The 27,560-nt window shown below is 50.8% G+C and overlaps 2 protein-coding genes across 5 annotated transcripts in view; one reads left to right on the forward strand and one right to left on the reverse strand.

Moving 5' to 3' along the window:
* The window catches only part of PPARGC1B (PPARG coactivator 1 beta), a 112,566-nt gene extending 110,023 nt beyond the window's left edge, over positions 1-2,543 (forward strand). For both annotated transcript variants that reach the window (XM_051843506.2, XM_070076299.1), the window contains exon 12: positions 118-2,543. In XM_051843506.2, the coding sequence (XP_051699466.2) occupies positions 118-218 (101 nt within the window). In that variant the 3' untranslated portion in view covers positions 219-2,543. The remainder of the gene's footprint in view (positions 1-117) is intronic.
* The window catches only part of PDE6A (phosphodiesterase 6A), a 74,417-nt gene continuing 49,127 nt past the window's right edge, over positions 2,271-27,560 (reverse strand). The window contains exons 15-24 of one of the 3 annotated variants that reach the window (XM_070076301.1): positions 26,468-26,555; positions 26,169-26,269; positions 25,730-25,837; positions 14,931-14,994; positions 14,593-14,667; positions 13,908-13,991; positions 13,114-13,258; positions 8,622-11,331; positions 3,386-3,728; positions 2,271-3,254 (exon numbers count right to left, since the gene is read on the reverse strand). In XM_070076301.1, coding sequence (XP_069932402.1) covers positions 11,255-11,331; positions 13,114-13,258; positions 13,908-13,991; positions 14,593-14,667; positions 14,931-14,994; positions 25,730-25,837; positions 26,169-26,269; positions 26,468-26,555 — 742 coding nt within the window. In that variant the 3' untranslated portion in view covers positions 2,271-3,254; positions 3,386-3,728; positions 8,622-11,254. Of the gene's footprint in view, positions 3,255-3,385; positions 11,332-13,113; positions 13,259-13,907; positions 13,992-14,592; positions 14,668-14,930; positions 14,995-25,729; positions 25,838-26,168; positions 26,270-26,467; positions 26,556-27,560 lie in introns of all 3 variants that reach the window. The other 2 variants (XM_070076300.1, XM_051843507.2) reach the window with 2 other exon arrangements.

Below are 27,560 nucleotides of genomic sequence, written 5' to 3' on the forward strand. Positions count from 1 at the left end.
CTCTGGGGCCTCGGGCCACAGCCCGAGCTCAGAGGCAGGTGGCCCGGTGCTGCGGGCTCCGTCAGTCGCTCACCGCCTTCCCCTCTCCCTGGCTCCTCCACCCCCCCCCCCCGCCAGATTCCAATTCTGAAGAGGCCCTCCCCACGCCCGTGAAAAGCAAGTACGAAGCCATGGATTTTGACAGCTTGCTGAAGGAGGCCCAGCAGAGCCTGCACTGATCAAGCCTTACCCTTCGAGGAATACCTCAATACCTCAGACAAGGCCCTTCCAATATGTTTACGTTTTCAAAGAAGTGAGGTCGCCGAGGAGGAGAGCGCGAGCGAGCGTGAGAGTACACACGGAAGAGAGACTTGAACTTGCTGTCCTTTTCAGAACAAGATCAATGTTTACATTGAACAAAGCTGCTTCTGTCCGTGAGTCCCCATGGTGTTGATGTTCCACTGCCATGTTGGTGTCCTCGCTTCCCACGGGTTGTCCGGGCGCGCGCCTCCCGTGCTGGGTCGGTCACCCTGTGCCCCCTCATCCCTGCGTAGCCTTGCAGCTGTGTTCGCCATAACACTGTTTGTCTGTAGTGTGTGATGATGAACTTGTTACTTGTGAATAGAATCAGGACTATCAACTCGTTTTTAATTGAAAAAAAAAAAAAAAGAACAAAGTATATCCTTCAAATACTGTATTTATGGCTCAGATGTGCTGTGCCTGGGATTATTGTATCGCTTCCTTGAGTTTTAACTATGCACTGTCCTAAGATGTTTGCCGCTGAGCTGCTCTGCTTCCCTTCCCAGGCTGCCCTGGAGGGGCTGTGTGGCCTCCGGCCCCACAAGGAGCAGCACAGACAGCTTTCTGGGTCTTCCCCATCTTGTGTCCAGCGGCCCCTTCTGGCATGTGCCCATCTGTTCGCTCTCAGCCCCTCCCGTACCTTGTAAAGAGGGCCAGGCCAGCTGCACTGTGCCCATTGTCTAGGAGAAGCAAGGCTGTGCCCAGAGGGTACAAGCGGCTTGTCTGGGATCCCGTGGCCAGTGACCCAGACCAGACCTCCTGATTCCCAGCATTTGGGGCATCCAGACCACAGCTGAGTCATGTTGCCAGCCACATTCCAGGCGTGGCACACGTGCTGTGCACACCGTCAGCTCTGAGCCCAGTGGTCCTGTGGTTTGCCTCTGCCTGTGGGCAATGCGCCGTCAGTGGGTTGTGATGCACCTGGCAATGGCTGTCGTCCCTCTGGGGCCAGTCGCCGGCCCCTCCTCTCCCTGTTGTGAGGCTGTTGTCTTTACCTGGTCCTCACGTGTAGAGTTGTTTTGGTGGAGTGGAGTAGAGTAGAGCCAGGAGGCAGTGTGAGGCTAGGGATGGAGGTGACAGTCTCCACCACTGGGAAACATTCTGTCTGAACTTGACCTGAGGCTTGGTTCTTGAACAATGTGAGAGCCACACCCAGCTGGATGTTCTGCGGGGCCTTTGTTGAGGGCGGCAGTGGCCGGGCAAGGTGGGCACCCCTGCTGCCCGCCAGCATCTCCTCCTTGATCCCCTTCATTCAGCAGGGGTCTTTGGGAAGGTTTTGTTTTGTTTTTTAGGGGTCCTGCTACTTTCAAAATGCTTGAAAGTGGTTCATTAGTCTTGACCTAGTCCCTTGAGAATTGGTAGTTTTTTTTTTTTTTTTTTTTTTTTTCTTTTTCAGATTATCAAATACCTCTAGGTAAACTGAGCCCATGACCTTGTCCTGAAGGTGAGCGTGCTTTCAGTCCCTCGGTAAGGCTGGAGGGCACAGGCTTTAGCAGGATCAGAGAATTTGAGCTCCTGTGTGTGTCAAGTCGTTTGACCTTTCTGGACCCCTGATAAAGTGAAGTGAGAGGGAGAGTTCAGCCATTTCCAGCAGTCTCAGCTTCTGCTAAGGCAGCGTCTAGCTCAGGGTGGCACATACGAAGTACAGGCACCACCACTGCCCTGTTCTTGGCCAATGCAGATATAACTAATCTAACACAGCACTCATGTTCTTTGACCCCAGATGTGTTATTAAGAGGCCACAACACAGTGCTCTGGGCTGCCATTACTAACTGGCCAGAGTTTAATCAACCACACATCCTGGTCTAAGCTGTGAGAGGTTCCGATCAGTCAACACAGAACCTTTTATGCTGCCTGGGTTTTATGCCAACCCTTCCCCGTCTGTCGTGTCCCAATCTAGGAGAGAAAACACCCCTAAAGCCATTCTGGGCCTGGGACTCCCCGTGCCCTGTGACACACAGCCCTTCTCAGGCAGGGCGGGACGGGGGAGCGGAAGAGCAGGCAGGAACAGCTTTGGTGAAGACAGGGTTTATCCAGATGGACCAAAAAAGGGACTTTCCACGGTACAGACCTGGTCGTTCTAAGTTCCTTTATAGCTCTTCACTGCCTAGCACATAGTAGGCACATTAGACAGGTTTGTGGGGTGGGATAGAATTTCAGTCTTGCTGCTGCCTCCGCTACGTCCTGGTGTGCATCAGGGAGTGACCTCCGCCTTCACCTGGGAACGAGAATGAGCACTAGCATCCAAGTTGTGACCCCAGCAAGAATTCCCTGTTACTTGGAGGGGGCCCGTCCCCCCGCCGGCACCTCTGTGCTGAAAGGAGTCATCGGCATCTTCTCTGAGCCCCTCTGTTGGCCGCCTCCTCTGGCACTGGCCACAGGTTCTGTCTGGGGCTGGTGGCACTTTCTGGTCATGAAATGCAGATTTGAAGGAAGGACCAGCCCACCCACCGCGTCGGGGTACATGGAGACTGGAAGATATTTAGACGTTGGCCCTTGAGCTTAGATAGCAGAGCCCGAGTGTGGGGTCGGAAGCTGACGATAGCCTTGGCTTGCTGTCCCAGCCGTGAAAGGCTACAAGCTCCAGAGCTGACCACTGTGGACGACCTCTGTCCCGAAGAGTCACTCAGTGCTGTGTGTCATCCCCAAGGGCGCGCCAAGGTCTTTCAGGAAAACGAGCCCACCTTGCTCTCTTTCCCACCACATTCAGGAGCGATCCAGAGGGAGCAGCCGCTGCTGGCAAGCATCTCATCATAGCTTGGTCCTCATGTCTGCTCTCGATGGTGTTTACGTGTGCTCGCCATCAAAGCTTCCCCCGGCCTGTGCTGAAGCTGCCCACGCAGGGCAGCTCCTACCGTCTCTGTGTGCCCTGCTGGTGTTTTCCAAAAATGTCCAATCCAACCGCTATGTGGAATTCTTCCATCTCCTTCCTCAGTCGGTACCAGGCTGAATCAGAGTCCTCGCTCTCGGGGGCTCTGGTTACCGAAGGAAAATGCATCAAAGAGGTAAAGAATATGAGTGGATGGAGTGCAGCTAAGGGCCCCGCCCCCTCTCCCCACAGCGCACCTTGTCCCCAACCAGAAAACTGCTTGGAGTCAGAAAGCACCTGTGTGGTGTCTGCGTCTGCCTGGAGATCTTGCAGCTTCGAGTGTTACATGCTCAGGAAAGAGGCGGGGCTTCCGGGAGGGGAGGGGAGAGCAGGGCTCCGAGGAGGAGAAACTCGGTGCACAAAGCTCTGACCCGGGAAGTGAGAGGAGGTGCAGCAAGGTGCCTTGCAGGGCCTGAGGCCTGAGTTCGTTGGTGTTATGAGAGCGATTTCTCCTGGATGCATGCAGCGCAGGTGATGGGTGGGGAGGCGTGGCAGGCATTGAAGGCCCAGGGCTTCTGCAGGGACTGCTCCAGCCGTGGCCCATCCCAGGCCTTGAGTGCCGCTGAACTTGGAGCCGAGCCTGCAGCTTGAGAAATGGGGCAAATCAACCCCAGGGGATGTGTTGTCACCCTGACTCCGCATTAGCAAGATTTGAGATGTAGCAGCTGCCCTCAGTTTGGGGGAACCTGAACCCCAGCATCAGATGTGACCAAGGAAAGAAATTGGTTGTATAGTGATCACAGATAAGGTGAATCTAGTGGGTTCATTGGTCAAGGAAGAGGGTCCCTCTCAGTCCTTCCCCTGGGGCAGCAGGAAGCAATACATTAAAGTGGGTCCCGAGCCCCACACAGATGGGCTCCAGGGCCGTGCTGTGGGCAGAGTCTGGGGTACAGGGTAAGTGGGAGCTGGAAGCCTGCGTGTACCAAGATGCTGGTGGCCCAGAACAGACCTGGGTTGGGGGGATGCCCAGGGAGGGGGCAGAGGCTGGCTTTGCATTAGCCAACAGCAGCACTCTGAGAAGACCCCTCACTTCACCGCCAAATACAGGTCTCCCGTGGCGGCGTGAGGCGCTCTCCTCGACACTGAAGCGGGTGTTTGTGAAGCGGGCTGGGCATGGGGAGAGAGGGCAATGGTGCCTTCCGAGCTCTGGGCTGCGCGAGAGCCAGCACTGGGGCCAGCCCTTTGTGGTGTCTGTTGGAACCCGGCCAACGGGGAACAGCCCAGCCGACGGGAATGGGTTTGTGCAACAAGTCGTTTAACTATAAGCCATCGCGGGGGAGCAGCTGCAGGGCTCCTTGCCTGCTGTGTGACCTCGAGCCCCTGTTCCCGCATGCAGCACATCACGAGTGTTGAGTGGGATGAACGCGAGGGGTGGCTTCCCGACCTGCAGCCTTGGGACTCCATCGCTCCCCCTGTGAAACCCATCCCCTTCTCTGGCTGAGCCCTGCTCCTGTTCAGGGGGACGATTCTCTGCAGAACATCCGGCCAGCAGCAGGCTCGACCCACCCGGCCCTGGCTGAGTTGCCAGCTCCCCAGGACAGACCTAAGCCATAGCTTCTCGCGGGGCTGCTGAGGACGTCAGAGCTCGCGTCAGCCGGTCCTCGTGGTCCCCACCAAACAGCTTTCCATCCCAATGTTGTGGCCACTTGGCTGCTTCTCTCTTGCTCTCAGACAATACTAGCAATACACTTGTTTCTTCAAATCGGCTTAACTTAGGCACTTTTCACACATTTCTTTCAAATGATTGTAAGCCATATGGGGCAACAGGAGGCATCCATCACACTGCATATGTTTGGGGCAGCTTTTGTTTTTTTGTTTCCCTAATGGTACAGCAGCAGTGACTGAGGCTTTGGGGTTTAGGGGGACAGCTTTTCCAGATACTGCATTTTGGCAGGGTTCCTTGCACACCTGAAGGAGTACGGAAACCCAGCTGCCCCACCTGGGGGCTTGGAAAATACAGCTTTGTAGGTGATCACTCCCTGGAAATTCTTCTGCCAGGCATTCTTTTAATAGAATTCCCAGGAGGCCTGGAAAATGGATAGGCCTCCTTCTTCCCCCTCTGCCAGCCTTACCCATTGGTTCTTTGTGAAGGGGCGTGGTCAGTTTCCACTTTAGCACTTTGCCTTATCCACCTGTGGCTGCCATCTAGTGGCCAAAGACTGTATCCACCAGCTCCTGAGAGGGAAGGCAAAAATCCTCTGGGCCCCCTTGCTGCCTGACATGAACTCTGGGAGTGAAATGTAATGGCTTGAGCACCTGGTGGGGTGTTCGGCGCCCATTGTGACCCCAGGGTCAGAAGACTCCAGAAGTGACCACTTAGTAGGTTCGCATGCAGATCGAGCGATGCACTAGCCATGCCGTGGGCAGAGGAGGCAGGAGTGGACCCTGCGGCCAGGGGCCCGGGAGGGGTTTACTGTAACTGCAATACTGGCAGCCCAGCGGCTGCTGACCTTGTTAAGTGAACCTCTGCAAGGTGGCCCACGTGACACCATCGGGACGGGTGAAGAGGTTGAGTGAGAGGCTTGTGGCAGTGGGGGGCCTGGCCATGACCTTTGATACGGTCCACTGAATAGCCAAACAGTTTTATTTGATTACTTTTTGTTTGTTTGTTTGTTGTTTTGTATTTTGTATTTAAAAATCTTGTCAAATGTTTTTGTGTTAGGAATAAAAAGTCATAAACTATTCCCAACACTGTTTCTTGAGGGATGTACCGATTCCAAAGGAAACAGGTTGGAAATCTGCAGGGGAGCGTGGTCAGGGCGGCAGGTGGGACAGCTGCATTTCCAGACGGCTTCTGGGGGAGTGACCGTCCCGAGGTTCCGCTCGGTGCGATGTGCCCCAGGAGTTCACAGCCACCCCTCGCCTCCCTGCGCTGTGTCGTTAGCATTGGCGTGGAGCACCTGCTGCTTTCACAGGCAGCAGCTGACGTGAGACCCCTCTCCCCGCCCCCAGGTTTCTCGAGACGGTGTCTGTTGCTAGCCTTAATCGACTGGGCAAGGTGGTCCCTAGGGTCCCTTCCAGCTTTTCCAAATCTTGGACTCAAATCCTTTTCTCTCGGTGTGAGCATGCAGCCTAGAGAATTCTGAGCAATAGGGAGCCAGGGTGTTCCCTGGCAGTGCGACAGGGTCAAACCAGGGAATGGCTAACCTTGTGAGGTTTTGTCATCCCCAGGGGTACTACCGTAGGGGGCATTATTTACTAGGAAGCTCAACAAGGTAACTACAGCCTGGGGTGCGTGAATGTCAGGCTGTGTTTGTGGGGAGTGTGTGTGTGTGTGTGTGTGTGTGCACGCGCACATGCATGCATGTGTCTGTGCCTGTGTGTGTGTGTGTGTGTGTGTGTCTGTGGAGTTACATTGATGCATTTCTTGAGAAAGGTGCAAGAATTTCACCTACACAGAGGGACACATCTGCTTTGTTATTTATAATAGAAAGCTAAATTTTAATTTTTTAAAGGACACTGCTAATGATTGAGAATCGAGTTTTTAGTTTTGCTATTTTTTTTAATTGGTAGAGGATTTTTATATATTTTTTCCATTTTGTTGGGTTGTGTCCTTATTTATATAAATACCCGGAAGCGGCAAGGAAGACACCTTCTTTGCTTTTAATTCTTGTGGTTGTCATCATCCCTGTTTTATTTCAGGTGTGATTTATCTGTCTTACCTTCTAACTGAGAAGATGTTTTCCTGTATTTGTACATTGTCAGATTCTATAGTTTCATAGATAATTTAACCAAATTGCTCTATGTATTATTATTCTGTGAGTATAAAGTTCTATTTTAACGTCTGTAAATACTTCAGAACTGGCTTCTTTTCTCCAAACTCCCACTGCGGAGTGACTGTTTACATCACAGAAACTGTAGAATCTCTATGCTCATGTACTGTAAATAGTGAAGTGATTGCTTATAAATAAACTCAACAAATACACTATGGAGATTAAAGAGAAAACGCCACCCTCAGCCCTGGCCATGTGTGTCTTTCTTTACTGGTTCCGCGAGCTCACTGAGGGGCGCCTGGCCCACCACGTGGGGGAGACCTGGCTTCAATGAGAGGAGACCTCGGTCCAGGGCTCGCCCCACCTCCCCAAGGCTCTCTTAGCCCCCTGTGGGTTCCTAACCATCTTCACAGCCAGTGCTAACCTTCCACCATGTGACAGTTCTTCCGTTAGTGGCTGCACATGGGCGTGACTTTAATCAAGCTGGGCTACTTTTTGAACAAAGACTTCCCTTTCCCACACTAGCACACTGAATAGCTGGGTGCAAGAGACATTGTTGCATGATGGTTTCAGGCAAAAACGCTCCTCAAGTTACGATTGCAAAATCCTGATCAGATCTCAGAGGGCAGAACTGAAGCTTGCAAAGTGCTGGGTGAAGGCGAAACATTGTCCTTTGTCTGCAGAACTCCAGGGAGCGGGGTGAGGAAGTGACTTCCTCCCTGACTCTCCGTCCCTTGTGTGTGTGTGTGTGTGTGTGTGTGTGTGTAAGAGAGAGAGAGAGAGAGAGACTTCCTTGTATTTCAGAGATTTTCGCCTTTGTTTTTTCCTTAAGGATTTTGGGCTTTAAGTGCAATTGTGTACAAGACAGCTGTGAGTCCTCCAAGGGTTGAAATAGAATGAATACAATGAACCATAGTTTATGTATGCAAACTGGTTTCAAATTGTTATTTACCTTGGACCTAAGCAGTCCTCTTGTTCGGGTGATTTATTTTCTCCATCTATGAAAATTGAATGGATTTCTTAGGTTGGAAGGGTTGGCATCATGAGTTTTCCCAGGAAAATGTCTCTGTGCAGGGGCGCTGTTCTCTGGCCGGCTGTGACTGCTCAGAATCAGTTGCCCTTTGCCATATTAGATGGTAAGCCCCAGAACAAGACTGCTTCTACGTTCACTGTGGGGCACCCGGACCTATCAATCAAGATTTTGGAGTGGGGGCTAGTGTTGTGGCATAGCAGGTAAAGCGCTGCCTATGACACCGGCATCCCATATGGGCGCTGGTTCGTGTCCTGGCTGCTCCACTTCCATTACAGCTCCCTGCATAAGGTCTGGGAAAAGCACTGACGTGGGAGACTTGGATGAAGCTCCTGGCTCTGGCATTGCAGCCACTTGGGAAGTAAGTCAGTAGAAGGAGTCTCTCTCTCTCTCTCTCTCTCTCTAATAAATAAATAACTCTTAAAAATAAATTGAGTGAACCACACTTGATACAGGAATCAAATGGGAGCCTGAGAGTGTTCAGACCTGCAGGTGTTGTATGTGGTATATTTTTTTTGGCTCTTTTTGTTTTACAAATGCCTGGAAGAGCAAAAGCTTAATATGCCAAAGATATTTTGTCATTTGGTGGACTTAGTATCAATATTTGGGGTAATCTTTAAGGTTTTGCCAAGGTAGTAGCTCTGATATTTAACATAGCAGGCATATGAAAACACATTTATGCCATATTGTAATCAAGTGTTCTGAAGAATGCTTTTCTCGGAAAACTCACCACAAAGCATATTTGCGTGGATGAATGCCCCTGTCTGACCCAGGAACAATCCATTTCAGACTGAGCTGGGATCACTGGCAGCTTCTGAGCCGGCCTTGCCACTTTCCTTTCATGTGAACTTGGACAAACCACCTCTTTGGCTCCCGGTTTTCCCAAGTCTGAAAGGCAATGATGAGCTTAAATGAATTCAGAGGCTCCTTGTGTTCCAAAAAGAGCTGATTTGCAGGAGCAGGGCGATGCAGGGAGACAGGGAGAATGGCTGCCTGCTGGGACCACCTGTCAGACTGCCTGGCTTTGGATCTTGACTCACCACTTCCAAGCTGGGCACTGGAGGGCACGTTTCTTAACCTCTCTGAGTCATGGACTCAACAGGGCTCACAAGAGTTTCTCCCTGATAAGGCTGTTGTGAGGATGAAACAGTACCTAGGATGTCACAAGCACTTACCATTAGCTGTAACCCTCATCAGGCAGTCTCCCTGGGTGCTAACCATAGCCCTCTGAGTACGGCCAAGCAAGGACTGAGAAGGTGCAGAAGCAGAGCAGAGGAACCTGCCAAAGGGACTCAGACATGGAGCGGGAGCCAGGGCCGGCAGCCTCAATGCCTGTATGTTCCTGGGTGACACTTGGGTCTGCTCACTGCCTTCCACTTGGCACTGCACTTGACATGCACTTGACATGCCCCTGCTGAAAAGACTGGTGCTCCTAGAGTATGCATTGCAGCGAGGCAGGAAGCTGGCATGGGAGCTCCAGACCCAGCTCCCATGAGCACAGTGTCAGTGTTCGTGTGCCGGGAGCCCAGGTTGGTCCATGGTGGAAGCCACCAGGACGTGCAGCCTGTATGCACTGTGTTGTCTGACCCTGGGCATCTCCATGTGGCGCATAGCCAAGGAACTGAACCATGAACTCGCCCCAGCCTTGTTCCCTCACTGGCCTTCAATGTCCTAGTTTGTATAAAAAGGGAGCTGAGAATAGAGCAGTGGTTCCCTCACCTCGGAGCGACCGCTTTAATAGATTTGATTCTGCAGAACACTCCATTTGGGAGGAAGACCAGTTCAGTGAATGTCTTACTTGGAGGAGGGCGGAATGTGTCAGACGCTGTGACAGACAGATGCATAAATCCAGAATGGGGGCCAACTGATCCTGCTTTTGCAACAAGTCATTTGCAAAGGGAAAAAGGAAGCAGTGCCGTTAAGAGAGACTTAAAAACGTAGCAACTGTTACCATGGAAGGTGGGGGGTGTGCTCGCTTGATTGCGACCATCATTTCACAATGTATGCGTGCATCAACACCCCACATTCGACACTTAAATAGGTACAGGTTGTACTTGTCAGCTGTGCCTCAATCACGCTGGAGCAGCAGGAGAAAATGGAAAATTAAAACTGGGGCAAATATCGCTGGAACTTACTGCAAATGTCTCAGCAGGTGACTGTCACTCTCAACTTGTGGTGTAGTTGTGCTGTTCTTAGCACCAGTTACTATGATGTAAACGTTCATCAGGCCTGTGACATCCTACAGGCATGGCCGACTGGCCAGCATGGGCTTTTAAAGAAATAAGCTCTGTTTTTAAACAATAGAAAACCTGTTCATTGAAACAAGTTCACAAACTGAGAATAATTTGCCTAAATTTATAATCCTTAAAATCAATGGGAAACCCAAGACTAAAAACTGTATCTTCTTTTTCCAACAAAGAACAGTTAAATTCTATGGGTGAAACTTGTTTGGACTGGATTCAAGCAAGCCACCTATTGAAGACATTTTTGTTGGTGTCACAAGGTGGGATCCCCAGAAAGCCAGTTCTGAAATGGAAGAGGATTGTGGGTTGCTTGGTAAGGACTGAGCAGGGGGAGCAGTTGAGCTGGGCTGTGAGTCCAGCCACAGCCTCGGTGAACTCCTCGTGGAGTCCTGGGGTTACTGGTCCTGCAGGGTCATCTCTGTTGGCCTAAGATGGAGAAATGGCTTTCCTGGAGAAGACCCAGATGGGCTGAGGACTGTCTGCAGAAGACACGACTCCTAGGCCCCCATTCCTGGACTGAAGGGGGAGCCTGGCTCATCACAACATACATAACCTAGTGTCAGCTGAGTACCTGGTGCATGTGGTAAGATGTGATTGTGTCAGAAAACACCCTTCTTCCTTTAAATATGTGTAGTGGAGGAGTAGGGCCATGCGGCTGGAATTTGCCTTTGAATCCTTCCCACTAAGGAAAGATTGAAATAGATGTCAATGTAAATGTAAAACAAAAAACAGGTGAAGCAAGTGTGCCCAGATCTTGATACCGGAATCTGAGTGATGAGTACATGGGACTTCAATGCGCAATTCTCTACTTTGCTGAATAATTGAACACTTTTACAATAGAACATGAAATGAAAGTATAAGAACAAAAGAGATTCTAAGTGATCAGGTGGAACTGGCACTAATTAAATGTCTAACTGATGTCTGGGAAAGCTGGGATGTGGGTTTTAGCTCCACAGACAGTGCTCAAGGCTAAGAAGACGTTTTAAAGCCACTAGATAAGATTAATCAGCTTCCAAATTCTGCGACTCTGCCTCTCAAGAAGGTGCATGGTTTTCCACTGGCTTGGCTAATCTCTTCCCACGAAAGGATGGAGCCATTCTGGGAGCGGATCGCTGAGCAGCTACTGGATGCAACAGGACTTGGATGCAGGTGCGCCCCCTGGGCTGGGGTTCCCGGCGGGCTGGTTCCCCGAGGCCCCTGCAATCAGACAGGAAAGAGAACACACCCATCAGAGGCGGCTGCAGTGGGCTTCCTTTTGACCTGGTTTGGACCAAAGGTTGCAGACTCAGGCGCTTTGCGAGGTCAACAGTAACCTTGGATGCAGAAGGCAAACTAGGGGTGAGACAATCAGAGATAGCAAGAATGTTTCTGTTTAAGGAAAACAGAATTGGCAACAACTGCTTGGTTGCAGTGGCTGAGACTCAGGGAGTGGTGGAAACTGGCAAATGAGAGAGCCCCTTTCCCATCCAAAGGGGGCAGTTGCCACTCAGCTCCAGCCAATTATTGTCAGGCAGAAATGCAACATTTGGTGCGGCCAAATGTTGATATTTTCCCAATAAAAAGTGGAATTCTGGATTTTTGAATCTGAAATATCCAATTTTGAATCTGAGATATCCAAATTTTTAAATTTTTTAAATATATGGAGAGCAAATAGTTTTTTTTGTTTGTTTGTTTGTTTTAATGCATGGTCTAGAGATTGGAGTGCATGGGTTCAAATCCCTGCTCCAAGTCCTGAATCTCATCCTGATTCCAGCTTCCTGCTAATGCGGACCCTAGGGAGCAGCAGGGATGACTCGGGTAATTGGGTCCCTGCCTCCCATGTCAGACACCTGGACTGAGTTCCTTTCTGGCTCCCGGCTTTGGCCTGGCCTGGTCTTGGCTATTGCGGCCATCTGGGGAGTGAACCAACAGTTGACATCTCTCTCTCTCTCTCTCTGTCCCCCTACCTCACTCCTTCCCTCCATCTTTCCTTTTCTCTCTCTCTCTCTCTGCTTTTCAAATAAAATGAAAGTAAATAAAAAATTAAAAACCAAATACAGGTCACATGTTTGCATAGACCTGTCACTAGCCCAAAAGACAAGGTGCACAAAGAGATAAAGAGACGGCTTCTTCTGGCTGTCCATCTGCTGCCCTTTGCTGGGAAACCAGACCTCCGTTCACAGCTGTGATGGCTGCAGCGTGGGGACTGACCCCAGAGCTGCCCAGAGCACAATCTACAGAAGCCCAAGTTGTAGCCCAACTTTCGCAGCTGCCAATTGAAATCCCTCCCCACTGCCCAGGGCAGAGCCGGAGACCTGATGGTGTCCATGTTACCAACTACGTGTGATGTGAAAGAGGGATAGGAAGCCCGGACAGGGCAGGGACCACAGCCACGTCCTGTGAGGAAGCAGCACCCTACTGCGCAAAGAAATGACTGGGGGCAGGGGGCGGTACCGTCAGCAGGGAGGAGTTGGATCAAACCCCATTTGAGTCCTGAAGGTAGAATGTTGACCACTACTGGAAACCTCAGCAAGGAGAACAATTTGGGTTTAAGGAAGACCTTTCTAACAGTAGTACTGAACCAGGGCGTCCCGTATGTTAGTGAGCCTTCTGTCACTGGAGCATGCAAGCAGAGGCTCATGATGGGATGTATAGGATTCGGACATCAAACAGGGCTGGGCATATGGCCTCCAAATCCCTCCCAACCAGTGGTTCCCAGTCTTCTCCCTGCCCCGGGGTAGGCGTGTGTCCTGAGAATCAGTCTGCCCTGTCTGGTTACCGGGGTGGCTAGAGCACCCTCAGCCTCCGTCCTGAGAGCTGGGGTCTGCCACTTGCTACCTGTGTGACTTGGCCTTGATGCTTCACCTCTGCCACCCCCAGTGCCCTCCCCAACAGGTGGCGGCAGCAGTAGGTCATCCAGAAGCCTGAGTCCACGCCCAGATACTGCATGTGCTGGGGGAGGGGTGGAGGGAGCCGCCCTGCCTGTCCCCTTGCACAGACCTTGCTTGGCCTGTTGTTTCTGCTTCTCTTCCTCCAGCGTCTTCACCTTGGCGTCGTACTCGTCGGCAAGCGCCTTCCACTCCTTACGGTTGTTGGTGATCCCGTCCAACATGGGGGTGATCTCCTCGTGGAAGCGGGAGAATTCCTGGAAGAGAGCGTCTGTGTACATTTGGGTCCCGGCCCAAGGCGGGAGACACAGCTGGGGAGGTCTGACCCCAGGAACGTGCCGCCTCAGTGGGGTTACCACGACCCTGGGCTGCTCCCACGGGAAACCCTCCCTGCACTGCTGCCTTGCAGGTTGAAGGGCCCCTTCCATGGAGTTCAGACACCTCCATGCCCAGTGCCCTCCTGCCCTTCACTTTGAACCCTCCGGGTGCTCCACATCTCAGTTCTGCAGTGTGGATGCCCCTGAGTGGGCTTCACACAAGCTGGGCTCTGTGCTGGAAGCACTCCCGTCTTTCCCCCTGACGCCTCCTGTTTGTCGCTTTCTTGGGGACTCCTCTTCTGACCACACAGGTAAGTCAAGTCCCCTCTTGGCGGCCCCCAGTGCCCTCTGCTACTGCATTTTACCTTGTAATGACCCCCTCCACCTGTCTCCCCTGGAGAGGGCAAAGATCTCGGCTGCCTTACTGCTGGGGGTGGCCCTGGCCCAACACGGGGTCCGGGACATCAGGAGGCTTGGTGGATTTGTGCTGAGATGTTGGGATGACCCTCCCTAAGGGCTCCAGCTACTAAGAAGGACGCCCGTGAGCACAGCACACGGCGGTTCTGCAGCAGCTTCCGTCCCAGCCTACCTTGTAGACGAAGGTGCACACGAAGTCAATGAAGCCGACTTGAAGCTTCGGGAGCTCGTCTGCCTTGTTTCTGTCCATCATGGGCTGGCACAGGAGAGAGTTAACTCCACGGGGCAGTAAGAAGGGCCTGCCCATTTTATGTTGCTCTCCAAACCCACCTCTACCTCTTAGCTCCACCTCCAGAGCCTTTGGGGATACCCTCTAGCTGGTGCCCCAGCCCCTGTGGGAAGCCGGCTCACTGTCCCAGCTGAATCTACTTGGGCTGCAGGTCCTTTTGCTTGTTTGGTGCTGTCAGAAGGGGCGAGGAAGGTGGACCCTAGAATGTTGGCATTCCGGGGGCTGTCCAAGCACGGGTGTCCACTTCTCCAGCTCTGCATAGCTGAGTTCAGGACACAGACTCGAGAGCAGGGCCCTCCGGCTTTCCGGGCTGCTTGTGGCTGGGCCACACCCCTAGAACTTCTATTTGGGTGAGTCTCAGGTGGGGCCCGTGCGTTGGCATCTCTAACATGTTCTCAAGGAGTGGGGTTGATGGAGAACCCCTGCACCTGTAAAGGTCATCCCTGCAGCCAGGCCTCACATCTGTACGCGAGGGGCATCACGTCTACTAGGAAGAGATCATACACACCCAGCATCAGGCTGACGCTGCCCCGCACACACACATGTTCTCACTCACACACCCACTCACAATGGGATTCTGTTGCAGCACCGTGCGCTCCAGGTCACCTTGTTCCCAGAATTCAGCAGCAACCAGCAGAGCTACCTGCAAGAGAGAGATTCCCCGCACCCCATCCCTGCAGGGCCAAAGTCCCACCCTGCTCCCACCTGACCTGCATCTCCAACTTAGCAAAGAGCAGAAACCCAGCCCTGCCCTGCCTCACCCACTTTGTAAGTCTCTGCAGAGGAGGAAGGAGCAAAGGCGGGCAGGATCTGGGAATGGGCCAAGAGCGTCCCCCCCACCCCGCCCCAATGACCGCAGTTGGCAGTAGCGGGGCTCCCGCCTCGCAGGGCAGGAGGAGTGCCTACCTTGCTCTGCACCTCCCAGGGCTTGGTGATGGCTGAGAGATCACAGGCAGTCATCATCATGGCCCTGGACACACAGAACACCCCCCATCAGTCCAAGGCCACTGAAGACTGCTCAAACTGGTTAACACCATCCCTCTCCCTCCCTGCTTTGCACCTGCTACCGAAAGGGCTCACTGCCTCATTGCATCTGAGGATCGGGCTTTGAAATCAGGCAGGGGTTTGAATCCTGTCTGTGCCAATTACTGGAGGTGTGACACTGGAAAACCAAGCCAACCTTTCAAGCCTCCTGTTGCTGTCTATATCAATGATGGTACTTTACTTGCAGGGCAAGGAGCGGGGGGCAATTAAGTGACATGTTGTATGTAAACTCAGCACAGTGCCTGGGATGTGCATCGTGAACACAGATTGGGTTTTTATGATGGGTCAGGCATTGCTTAGATATCAACTTTATTTAACTGCCATCCTCAAGTACTTGAGTCCCTACCACCAGGTGGGAGACCCAGATTGGAATCAAGATCCCTGATTTCAGCTTGGCCCAACCCTAGCTGGTGTGGGCATTTGGGAGATGCATGAGGGAATGAAATATCTCTGTCTCGCTGCCTTTTAAATAAAATGAAAATGAATTTAAAAATTTAAAATAAATCCCATCACATCTTCAGAGTCCTTTCTCCCTTGGCCAGGGTGCAGCAAGGTTTCTCAAACTTGTTCTCATTATCACCCTCCACCCCGACTGCCAAAGGGCCTTTCTGATACTTGTTCAGGAAGTGCCATCACTGTGGATTTTCAGCGCCAGGGAGAGTCCCCAGTCTCTGACTAGGGAGCCACAGGCCATTGTAACAGCCAGGACTTTTGGTCCCTGTCCCTCAACAACCACTCTTTGCCCCCTTGGAGATGACAGTCCCCTACTGGAAGTTCCTGCTGTGGGTACTGTGACCACTGCTAAGAACGGGGCAAGCCTTGCATTATCAATTAGCAGAAAGGGCTGGTGTCATGGCGCAGCAGATGAAGCCACAGCCTGTGATGCAGGGAGCCCATGTAAGCACCGGTTCCAGTCCCAGCTGCCCCACTTCTGATGCAGCTCCCTGGTAACGCGCCTGGGAAAAACAGAAGATGGCTCAAGTGCTTGGGCCCCTGCACCCATGTAGGAGACCTGGAAGAAGCTCCTGGGAAGACCTCTCCCTCTCTCTCTCTCTGCCCTTCAAATAAATAAATAAATCTTAAAAAAAAAAAAAAAAAGTAAATGCAACCTGGGGATAGACAAGACATGCACAGTGAGGAAGAGGAAGAAGGTGTCAGGCCGGAAGTGATTAAGGATCACACGGCTACCCTGCAGAAGTGAGCAGGAGTTGGCCAGGAAGCTCTGAAACCCAGCCCCTTGGTCGGCCACAGTGGTCAGGAGGAGGGGTTGGAGTCCGAGCTGGATTAGACCGTCCATCTTCTCCTGACTGGCTGTGTCCCGCACAAGCAGCTGCAGGTCTTCTGGCCTCAATCTGGGCACTTGAAAACCATAATCATCATGTTAGATTGGATCCTGTGAAATCTGAATTTTGTTCTCAAAAATAGAACTCAGCAGTTTCATAGGGTTTGATGAGCTGATCCCTGCTGAGGGCTATTACGGTGATCACACAGGAAGAGTTTGGGGATGCACCTGTTGCTCTCTTCCTCCTCTTCCTCACCTTCCTTCCATTAGCCAGTCGGGAGCGCGCAGGCGTCGGAGCTCAGCTGGCAGTGCCGCTCCGAGGCACCGATCTTCCTGCCTCAGCTGGGCAGCGTGGTGCCTCCTGCTCCTCCTGGGTGCTGGCTCACCTTCCTCTGACGCAGCCCTGGCAGGGCCCGCGCCAACTCCCCTGCCTGGAGGCTGTGGTCGGGGCCTCCGCCGGAGAAGGCCCTAGAGGAGCCGGAGGGAGCACTGGGTGTGCAAGAGAGCGCTGGAGTGACCTGGGCGCCCGTCCTGAAGCTCCCCAGGTAAGTCACTTTGTCTCTCTGGGCCTGACTTTATAAAACGCGAGACCGGGAGGTGGCAAACGTTCTCTGTAAAGGGCAGGTAGGAAGCATTTGGGTTTCACAGACTACATGGTCCCTCCTGGACCTGCTCAGCTCAGGGATGAAGCAAAGCAGGGTCGTCTTCCCCATTCAGCAGAGCACGGGGGATCCATGGACATGGTTTAGTTTCTTTCAAAATCAGAACAAAAATAATACAATCATAAGGAATATATAATAATGATTCAGCCTCAGATGTACTTGTTTTCATATGCACAGCCATCCAATCTAATTTTTGCGAATTTATTTTTAATGGAGGTAGGACCCATGAAGACAAAAATGTGTAGGGCCTACAAAAGTCAGAATGCAGCCCTGAGCAAAAGAAAAGATTGTTTTTTTCCACAGACAATGAAATTTCAATTTCGTATCATTTTCCTTGGTCATAAGATATTTTGATTTTTTTTTTTTTTTTTTTTTTTTTTTTTTTTTTTTGCCAACCAGTTAAAAATGTAAGAGCCCATCTTGGCGCACGAGCCCCGCGGAGCAGGCAGCACCTGTGGACCGCCTCGGTGTGCTAAGAGTTGCAAGAGCAAAATCTGGAGTTAGGGGAGGGGTGTTGAATGAGGAGTGGGATGTCGCACCCTGTGACATCTTGGCTATGCAGGAGTCGAGCAAAAGCCAGCCGGCTCAGGCCACGTCAGGGGTTTGTGTGTGGGCCTTGGACCCCGGGACGCTCAGGCGCCGGCTCGCCAAGAAACCCAAACACACCAAGAGGCGGGGGCTGTTGTTGCTGCTGCTGTTTTCTCTCCTAACAGCCAATTCTGACAGCAACTGGGTATCTCGCAGTTCATTTAAATCCCAGCACAGCTGCCCGGGCTCCACAGCTCCAGGGTGCAGACTTGCACTGCAGAGGCCACCTTGCAGGTGTTGTGTCCCAGGTTCCGGCACTTCTGTCTGACTTGGCTACAAAGTGGAGCTCTCCCACCCCACTTCAGGCTTAACAGTTTGCTGGATCGGCTCACACAACTCAGGGAGAAGCTGCCTTTGCATTTACCAGGTTCTTGTAACGGACACAAGTCAGGCAGAGCCAAACGGAGGCAGAGAGGAAGGGCCTGGGGCGGGGGTGCAGGCAGAACTCCCCGGCTCTCCTGGGACACGCCAGCCTCCCAGCAGCTCCCTGAACCCCGAGTGGGGAGGTTTTGGTGGAGGTTTCACGGTATAAGCATGGTTGATTATGTCATTAGCTGTCAGTGATGAGTTCGGTCTCCAGTCCCCGTCTCCTCCCCGGCGGCTGGCGTGAGGCTGGATGTGGGTGCAGGCACCCGTCAAGGCTCGCTCTATCTGGTGGCAAGCTCTCACCCTGAATCACCTCCTCAGAACTAGTGACACTCGAGGACTTCCATGGGTATTAGGAGCTCTGTGTGAGATGCTAGATCAACTCCACATAGAAAGATCTCGTACAACAGGAAATGCCCAACGCCAGCATTCACCCCAGCTCAGTCTCCGCCATCATGCAGAAAGCGGCCACGACCGCTGTCCTCACTGAGCAGAGAAGTGAAGGAACCTTCTCGAAGTCACGCCACCCCCCACAGTGAGAGCTAGCACGTGGACTCCGCCTGTTTGGTGCCCAGGCCACACGTGTGTGACAGTGCCACTCTGGCCAGGCGAGAAGCAGGTCTAGATACGTAACTGATGGACAGCCCCGAGATGTTTCTCGGCCCCAGCAGCCGTCTGACAGTGTCGGAAGGCATATTTGATCATCACACACGGCGGGGAGGGGCTGCTGTAGTGGACAGAGACCAGGGATGCTGGTACACAGCCTACAGCACACAGCACAGCCGACCACAGGGAGTTACCTGCCTCAGGCGTCGGCAGTGCGGAGGTGGAGAAACCTGCTCTGTGGGTCTCCAAACTTTTTAACTGAGTTCCTACCGGAAGAATTTTGAAAAAGGCTGCCATTCTTGTACACTTTTAAGTGAAAGGCTAAAAGTATTTCATCAGAGACCTAAATACTGGCAAAAGCATCTTATTTAGAGCACATCGTAAATACTGGCCATCTAAAAAGTTGTCATATCATCCTTTAACTGCAAAGGAAGTCGTAGCGTAGCAACCTGACACCAACCATCAACCAAGATGAAAACACACGGGCAGGTTTTCTGAAGGTTTATACCCTTTCTTCCCTCCACAAACTTGCATTGGCCTTAGCCTTCCCTCACAGTGTGCCATCCTGATCTGTGAGCGTGTGCTATGGGAGGCATACCAAAGTTCTCCAAGTCAAACTGGAGTCGCTTATGTCAACTCTAGCCAAAGATAAATAAAGCCAGAACATTATGAAGGAAGAGTGCTTAGCCACAGCTCACCAGGACTCTGCCAGAACCACAAGCTTGTACAAATAGTGGCTCTGCAAGGACATCTGTCCGCTCAGCCTCCGGCGAACGTCACCCTGGGTACTCATCGCCATGGCTAGGGATTACTGTTTGAAAATATCTGATGCAATCCTCCTCATTTTTTTTTTTTTTTTTTTTTTTGACAGGCAGAGTGGACAGTGAGAGAGAGACAGAGAGAAAGGTCTTCCTTTTGCCATTGGTTCACCCTCCAATGGCCGCTGCGGCCGGCGCACCACGCTGATCCGATGGCAGGAGCCAGGAGCCAGGTACTTCTCCTGGTCTCCCATGGGGTGCAGGGCCCAAGCACTTGGGCCATCCTCCACTGCACTCCCTGGCCACAGCAGAGAGCTGGCCTGGAAGAGGGACAACCGGGACAGAATCCGGCGCCCCGACCGGGACTAGAACCCGGTGTGCCGGCGCCGCTAGGCGGAGGATTAGCCTAGTGAGCCGTGGCGCCGGCCAATCCTCCTCATTTTTGCCATTAAAAAGCTCCTCTTGCCTCAACCTCTGAGCACACGCCCCTGGCTCAGCGGAGCACACCCATGCCCACGGCAACCCTCCAATTCCTGTTGAGCACTCTTTAGAGGATCTTGCTCTGATTTGTTGCAGGTTGCCAGTGCATGCGTGTCTGTGCTATGTATACGTTTGAGGGTGAATATGCGTTTCATAGTCTTTCGTCAGTCACCTTTTCGTACTTCACTGTCACAAACAGGTCCATTACTTGAAGTTCATTAACACTATTTTTCATCCATCAGCCTCAATGTGCTGAAAATTCTCTCTAGGTTTAAGTTATTACACAATTAACCAAAATAACAAAATATTAGTTACTTGTATAAATAATTATTACTCAAACTTGATTTTGGAAATTCTCTTAGTCATATAGGATAGAGTTATTTTTCAAAGTCAGTTCATGGAAGGATATTTCTTATTGCTAGACTGAGGTAAAATCAGTGTGTATTTTATGCCTATTTTTTGTTTTTATAAGGGCAAGTTCTTATAAACCCTGGAAAAGGAAGTAGTTTTGTTACAACGTTGTCACTCAATTCTTCAATTTCTTCCAAGTTAACTGCTAAAAATCGTACTGTGATCATTACTCAGAGTGATCTGGTAGCTAACGCTTCTGTTAGATTCCCCTTCAATTTTGTTGAAAGCAAACATTGCAATCATTCACTTCCTCCGTTTCTGGGGAGGGAGCCATGAAGATTTAACCAAGAATTCTCCTGTGAGTATTAATCACACCACTGACACATTCTCAGCAAAACTTAGATTAACCCAATATACTCAGAATGGGTTAAGTGAATTAAAACATTATTAATAGTATTATATCATCTCAGTGTTTTTTCAATAAAATATTTCTATTTTACAATAAGCCTCAATTTTGTTTTCATCAAAAATTTGAAGCTGCGGGTTTAACTCACTTGATTTATGGAAATGTTTGCCATATGACATCACTAGAAATGCCAGTGTCACTGTCAGCTAAAGGAGCCAATTCAGGCTCCTTGCTGACACAAAGATAGGACTGTATTTTTCAATTCAAATAAGCATATTAGCATGCATCCCAGGATACTCCCTTTATTCTTTTTTCCCCCAAAGGTGTATTTGTTTATCTGAGAGACAGAGACAGAGGTCTTCCATTCACTGGTTCACTATCTCAGGCCATCAGAAGTGCAGCAGCCAGGACTCGAACCTCAGGCAACCTACTACTATGCCACAGCACTGGCCCTGTATTCCCTTTTTTAAAAGAATTATTGGGGCTGGCACTATGATGTAGTGGGTAAAGCTGTCACCTGCAGTGCCAGCATCCCACATGGGCGCCAGTTCAAGTTCTGGCTGCTCCACTTCTGATCCAGCTCCCTGCTATGGCCTGGGAAAGCAGCAGAAGATGGCCCAAGTCCTTGGGCCCCTGCACCCACGTGGGAGACCCACAGGAAGCTCCTGGGTCCTGGCTCCTGGCTTCAGATCAGCCCCGCTCTGGCCATTGTGGTCACTTGGGGAGTAAACCAGCAGATGGAAAACACCCACTACCCCCCTGCCCCCTCTGCCTTTCTGTAACTGTGCTTTTCAAATAAATAATAAATCTTTAAAAAAATAAATAAAAGAATTATTTATTTGAGGGGGCCAGCATTGTGGCATAGTAGGTAAAGCTGGTACCTACAACACTAGCATCCCATATGGGTGCTGGTTCATGTCTCTGTTGCTCCACATCTGATCCAGCACCCTGGTAATGCACCTGGGAAAGTAATGGAAGATGGCCAAGTGTTTGGGTCTTTGCCACCCATGTGGGAGATCCCAGATTAAGATCCTGGCTCCAGTGTGGCCCAGCTTTGGATGTTGCAGCCATTTGGGGAGTGAACCAGTGGATTTAAGACCCCCCAACCCTGTAATTCTGCCTTCAAATAAATAAAATAAATCTTTAAAACAAACACATACATGGATGTGTGGTATGATAATAATGATGTCTGGGCTTTGCCCCAGTTCCTCGCACAGAGCTCCTAACATCCTTGTAATTTCCTAAATTATTCATAATGAGCTTAGATCCAGACCTCAGTTCATGCTAATGCCATAACTTCAGGTGGGGTCCCTAACATACTGTCAGGTTGGGAGCTGGTCATCAGAAAGACCAAGTGATGGTAGGGTTGGACCTCTGGCGAACCCTGTGAAAACTTCAGCAATGAGACATGATAAGCGCCGGGGCTGGAGACAACATCCACGTGCCCCAGCTCCACAGTGACGGGTGCTTCTGGCTTGTGGCCTTTCGAGACCTCGCCCTGTGTGCCTGTTCACCTGATTCGTTGTCTGTGTTCTTCACAGTTAACTGGTGAATGTAAATGCACTGTTTCCTTGGGTTCTGTGTGCCATTTTACCAAATTATCCGACCTCAGGAGGGGGTTGTGCAAACCTCCAGGTCACAACTGGTAGAGTACGTGAGGCCGGAATTCTGATCAGCATCAGAGGTGGGACCGACCTTGTGGGACTGAGCTTGGCTTGTGAGATTTGACCCTGACTGCTGGTAGACAGCATTGGAATTGTGCCAAAACACCAAGCTGGTAGCCACAGACAGAAAACCATGGGAAAGAAAGTCCCATCCATCTGGTGTCAGAATTGCTCTGTTTGAGAGTGTAGAGAGCGGTGTGTATTTTCATCAGAACATTTAAGGCAGGGATGGCCTACAGCACTTCCTTGGGCTTATAATGCCTTGATTAAAAGAGCTTTTGAAGATGCCAGCATTGTTGGATGGCCCACTAGTTTTTGCTATATATTTGCTATATTTGACAATGCACTATAGGCAGGTTCAAGAAAGGGTGACGTTTGCTGTGTTTTGTAAAGTGGGAGGAGAGTGCTGGGCAGCTTTGCCTACTGTGCTTCTGCTTTATCAGGAAGACTGACATTGAGAAAGAAAAGCCAAGTTTCCTTAAGGCTACCCATGCTCAGTGCATCTTGAAAGGCTTCGGATGTGCAGGGATGTGTGTGTGTGTATGTGTGTGTGCGCGCGCTAAAGTCTGAAGACAAGAAAACTTAAGGCTACCTTAGCTTTGACTGCCCCTGACTTTTTCATTTTAATTAAATATTACATATTTTACATGACATCATTTCTTTGTAAAGTCCATGACATCTCACTGTGTGTGAGTGCTATAACTTATTCAACCTAGTCCCCCACTGATGACTACTGGAGTCGTTTTCCATCTTTGTTGTGAATTCAAATAATGGGTCAACGACCTTTGTGCATGCTCTTTGGTGCACCTGTGGGAGATTATGTGGAGGGGAGGGCCTAGATGTGAGACTGCTGAGTCAGAGTGTATGGGCATTTAAGACTTTCCATGGGCATTGCCAAATTGCCCTCCATAAAGACTAGCTCTTGACACTCCTTCCCTGGGGAATAACAGCATGTTTCCTGTCCAACACAGTGTGTTATCAGACACTTCATCCTTGTCATTAGGAGGGCTGAAAACTATAGTTTTAATCTGCATTTATCTGGATGTGAGTGAGTCATCATTTTTCTGTTGGTTTACATCCTACTGTAATTGCTTTTCTGGGAAATGTCTGTTCATGCCTTTTGCCCATTTTTTTTTATTGTGTTAATCTTTTCCTTGAATTGTACTACACTTTAGTTACTAAGGAAATTAGCTCTTTGTCAGAAGTATCGCAAATATTCTCTCCCAGCTTATCTTGCCTTCTGCCTTTGGCTATGTACTTGTGTGGGGATTGTGCCAAAATCCTTAATTTTTATGTAGCCAAATGTATCCATCTGTTTTTTTTTTTAACTTGTGAATTCAATGTCACACTTAGAAAAGTTCACTCTGAGATTATTTTTAATTCTCCCATGCTTTCCCCTTGCCCACTTTTCTCTCCCCCGCCTCATCCTTTAAACATTCTTGATTCATGTGGAATTTATTTTTGTGTACAGAGTGAAGTAGGACTCTCCCTTTGTGGCCACTCCACTGTCCCAACACCATTTATGAAAGTGGTATAAAGTCACTTTTAGCACACACGTAGCCCTCTGAGTCTGTCCACTGACCTGACCACATGTTCATGCCCATCACTGAGCTACTTTTATTTCTGCTGGTGCTCATTATTACTCTTCTGTTTCAGAATTCGTGGGGTATTCTTGCATACTTAGTTCTCATAAAGATTTTAAAATCAGCCTCCTAACTGCCCGAAAATAAAATAGGCATTTTTAAAATCACTTTAAATGCATAACTAATTATGCAGAATAGAAAACTTTTTTTAAAAAAAAGTATTTGTTTATTTGAAAATTAGAGTTATAGAAAGGGAGAGACAGAAAGAGAGAGATCTTCCATCTGTTGGTTCATTTCCCAGATGGCCATAACGGCCAGGGGTGGGCCAGGCTGAAGCCAGGAGCTTCTTCTGGGTCTCCCACGTGGAAGGTAGAGGCCTAAACACTTGGGCCATCCTCTGCTGCCTTCCCAGGTCATCATCAGGGAGCTGGATCAGCAGTGGATCGAACCGGCACCCATACGGGATGCTGGCATCACAGGCGGTGGCTTAACCCACTGTGCTACAGAACCAGCCGCCAATGACTATCTAATAACGAGTCCTCATATTTCAGAATAGGCTGTTCCTGCCAGCTATTCAGTTCTTCTGGTGTACCATTTGAAATGTCTGGTGTGCAACTCCCAGTCTGCCTGGAGCAGCTGTGGCTGAGTGTGCACCCCTGTTCAGTGGGAACAGGTCACACTGCTCCCAGGGACCCACAGGCCTTTCTAGAGGCCTGGTTAGACAAGTGCAGGGCGGAGCAGGGAGCCACTTGCCTGCTGCTCCCATCTCTTGCCTGTCCCAGCGCTGCTGCTTCTCTGTGGCAGGCACTTATAACACCTGACTTAAATACACCACGATTCCTTTAAGCCACTGGGAATAAACAAACTACCCAAGGCTTCCTTAGGAACTGGGCCAGGTCTTATCTCAAGACCCTTCCTCACCTTCACCATCAACACCCAGGACCCATCACAGAGAAGCCAGGCCTCTGGGTGTGGGCCACACTCATCTTCACAAAAGCACTCAGATTTCTTTCTCAGCCCATCGTCAATTGCGGTGGAGAATGGAAAGAAAGAATTCACTAGGCAGCTTGCAGCTGAGTCTCACTGTCGGTTGTGCACACACATTAAATTTCACATAAATCATAGGATGAACTTGTGAATAGCATGACAATATTGCAGGATATTGTCACATATACAGGAATGCTTAGAAAATGAAGTCCATCTGGGGCTGGCATTGTGGCGTGGCGGGAAAAGCCACTGCCCACATCACCAGTATCCCATATGGGCACCGGTTGGTGTCCTGGCTGCTCTGTTTCCAATCCAGCTCCCTGCTAATGGCCTGGGCAAAGCAGTGGATGATGGCCCAAGTGTTTGGGCCCCTGGACCCACATGGGAGATCCAGAAATAGGTCCTGGCTCCTGGCTTCAACCTCGATCAGCCCTGGCCATTGTAACCATCTGGGGAAAGAACCAGTGGATGGAAGATTCTCTCTCTCTCTCTCACTTTTATAAACACGCAAACAAATCTTTTAAAAATAAAGCTCATTTATGTTGATAACCTATAAAGCTATCACTCAAACCATAATTGTTAAATATTTTTTGTTTTTTCAAAAACATGAAAGTTATATCACTTTGCCACTCAACTCCTATAATATATGATTTAAATCATTTGAATATTTTTTGTGTATAGAGAAATAAAACACTAATATATTGTCTTGTAGTTTTAGTGCTAAGATAAAGATTAAGCATACTCATATGTTGTAACCCTTGCAATTCAACTTGGGCGTGGCTTCATTTTTTCAGAGGTGAGAGACCTCCCAAATGGCAAGCGTGTCAAGGCTGTGTTGAGAGCGGCCAGAGCTGTCAGTGCCGTCCCTCGGCCCACAGCCCTGAGCTGAGTGGCGGATGGTCAGAGCTCACCCCCGGTCTCGACTCACATCACGATTTCCTTCCGCGTCTGCTCCAGCATCATGTACTGTGTCCACTCCTGCGCGTTCTCGTACGTCTTGGACTGATCCACGATCTTTTGGAACATTGTCCTCTTCCTACAAAACACATGAGTGTGTTAAATGGTGCCATTCTCAGAAAAAGACAACAGCATTCTTCTCCTATTGGCTGTTCCAGACAGGGGCTTACTAAATCAACATAATGAACCAAGGCTTGGGAGTAGCTGAGGGTCTAACCCAGGCTATGCCCCTGGTTTGTGGTCTGATCTCAGCAGGTCTCTTGCCTCAGTGTCCCTGTTTGTAGACTAGAGGTAGAGTATCTAACCCGCAGGGTCGTTGGGTTGGGCCTGGCACCTAATACAGGGTAGATCGAGTGGAACTGTGGGGTGTGTGTTGTTACTACGAGTAGTAAGAGGAGAAGGGACCCAACTTGAAATAGAGGGCGAGGTCCGTGGCAATGATGGCGATGTCCATCATGTGGATGGCGTGCTCGTGCTGCCGGCGGTTGAGGTTTTGGAAGATATTCAGGCTCTGGAGAGAACGTCCAAGGCGAGAGGTGAGGCGTGACACTGGCAGCAGAGCGGCCCCGCCCACCAGTGGCCACCCACCTCGGGACAGCCACGAGGCAGCGCAGGCCAGTGGGAAGAGGGCTGCCAGGGCACACTCGGGCTTCTTGTGGCCCCGGGGCTGCCAGGCCAGGCCAAAGCCAGTGCAGAGGCCTTCCCCTACCTCATCTCTCAGCAGCGTTTTGCCAAACTCCAGGTGGTGTCTTTCCAAGATGGAGGACCCATGGAGCTTGGCCAGTGGGTTCTGGGATCTGGAGGAGAGGGGTAGAAAATGAATGTGCAATGGTAAACGTGCAGTTAAAGACACCAGCAGTCCTGCCACATGCTCATTCTGCAGGCAGAGACTGGAGACCCGGCCACCACGTCCCTAATCCTCCAAACCCAAGCCCAGGGGAAGCCACTCAATTCCCACCAGCGATGTGTCTGTTCATTGCTTCATTTAACAGCTGGTGAACGCTGTGTGTGCTGAGTGCTGTGCTCAGTAGCCAGACTGCCACACTTGCTGGCCTCGGAGCAGCCAGCAGTGTTGAGGGGACCAAGGAACATGATTTCCAGGGCTCCTTAATGACTGAGGGCTGTGGGCCCTGAGCAGAGCCTCAGAGTCCTCATCTGTGACGTGGAGCTAACTCGAGTGGGTGCTGCACCCAGTCTGGAGGATCCGATGAGAACATAGCTCAGGGTCTGGGCATTGGGGCTGCCTGGGTTCCACGCTCTGTGGGGAAGGGGCTGTGTCTGGTTTGCTCCCCTGGTACCTCCTTGGCCCAGCACAGAGCCTTATCGATAGAAGGCAAATGAATGGGCCAGTGTGGGCTGCAGGTGGGACCAGCAGGGAGGAGGGGGAGGAGCTGAATGTGCTAATTTCCTGTTGCTGCCATTGACAAACTGGCATCAACTGAAGGGTTTAAAATACAAAAATGTATTGTCTGCACACCCAGGAGCTGGGATATCTAACACGGGGCCACAGGGCTGCTTTCCTCCCAGAGGCTCTCTGAGCTGCCAGAGGCCCCCGCAGCCCTGGCTTGCAGCCCCTTCCTCCAGCTTCAAAGCCAGCAGGGGCATCTTCTCTGCTCTGACTTCCTGCTCTGCCCACAGGGGCCCACTGCATGATCCCTGCACCTCGGGCTCCTGCACTCGGAGTCCCTTTTGAAATATGAGCCACATATTCCCAGGGGTACAGGGTGTGAGCCGTGGACATCTTTGGGAGATCATTCTTCATCTCCTATGGGGTGGCCCCAGGTCTCAAGGGCAGGGGGACC

This window comes from Oryctolagus cuniculus, chromosome 6 (assembly GCF_964237555.1).
Source record: "Oryctolagus cuniculus chromosome 6, mOryCun1.1, whole genome shotgun sequence".
Lineage (NCBI taxonomy): Eukaryota > Metazoa > Chordata > Mammalia > Lagomorpha > Leporidae > Oryctolagus > Oryctolagus cuniculus.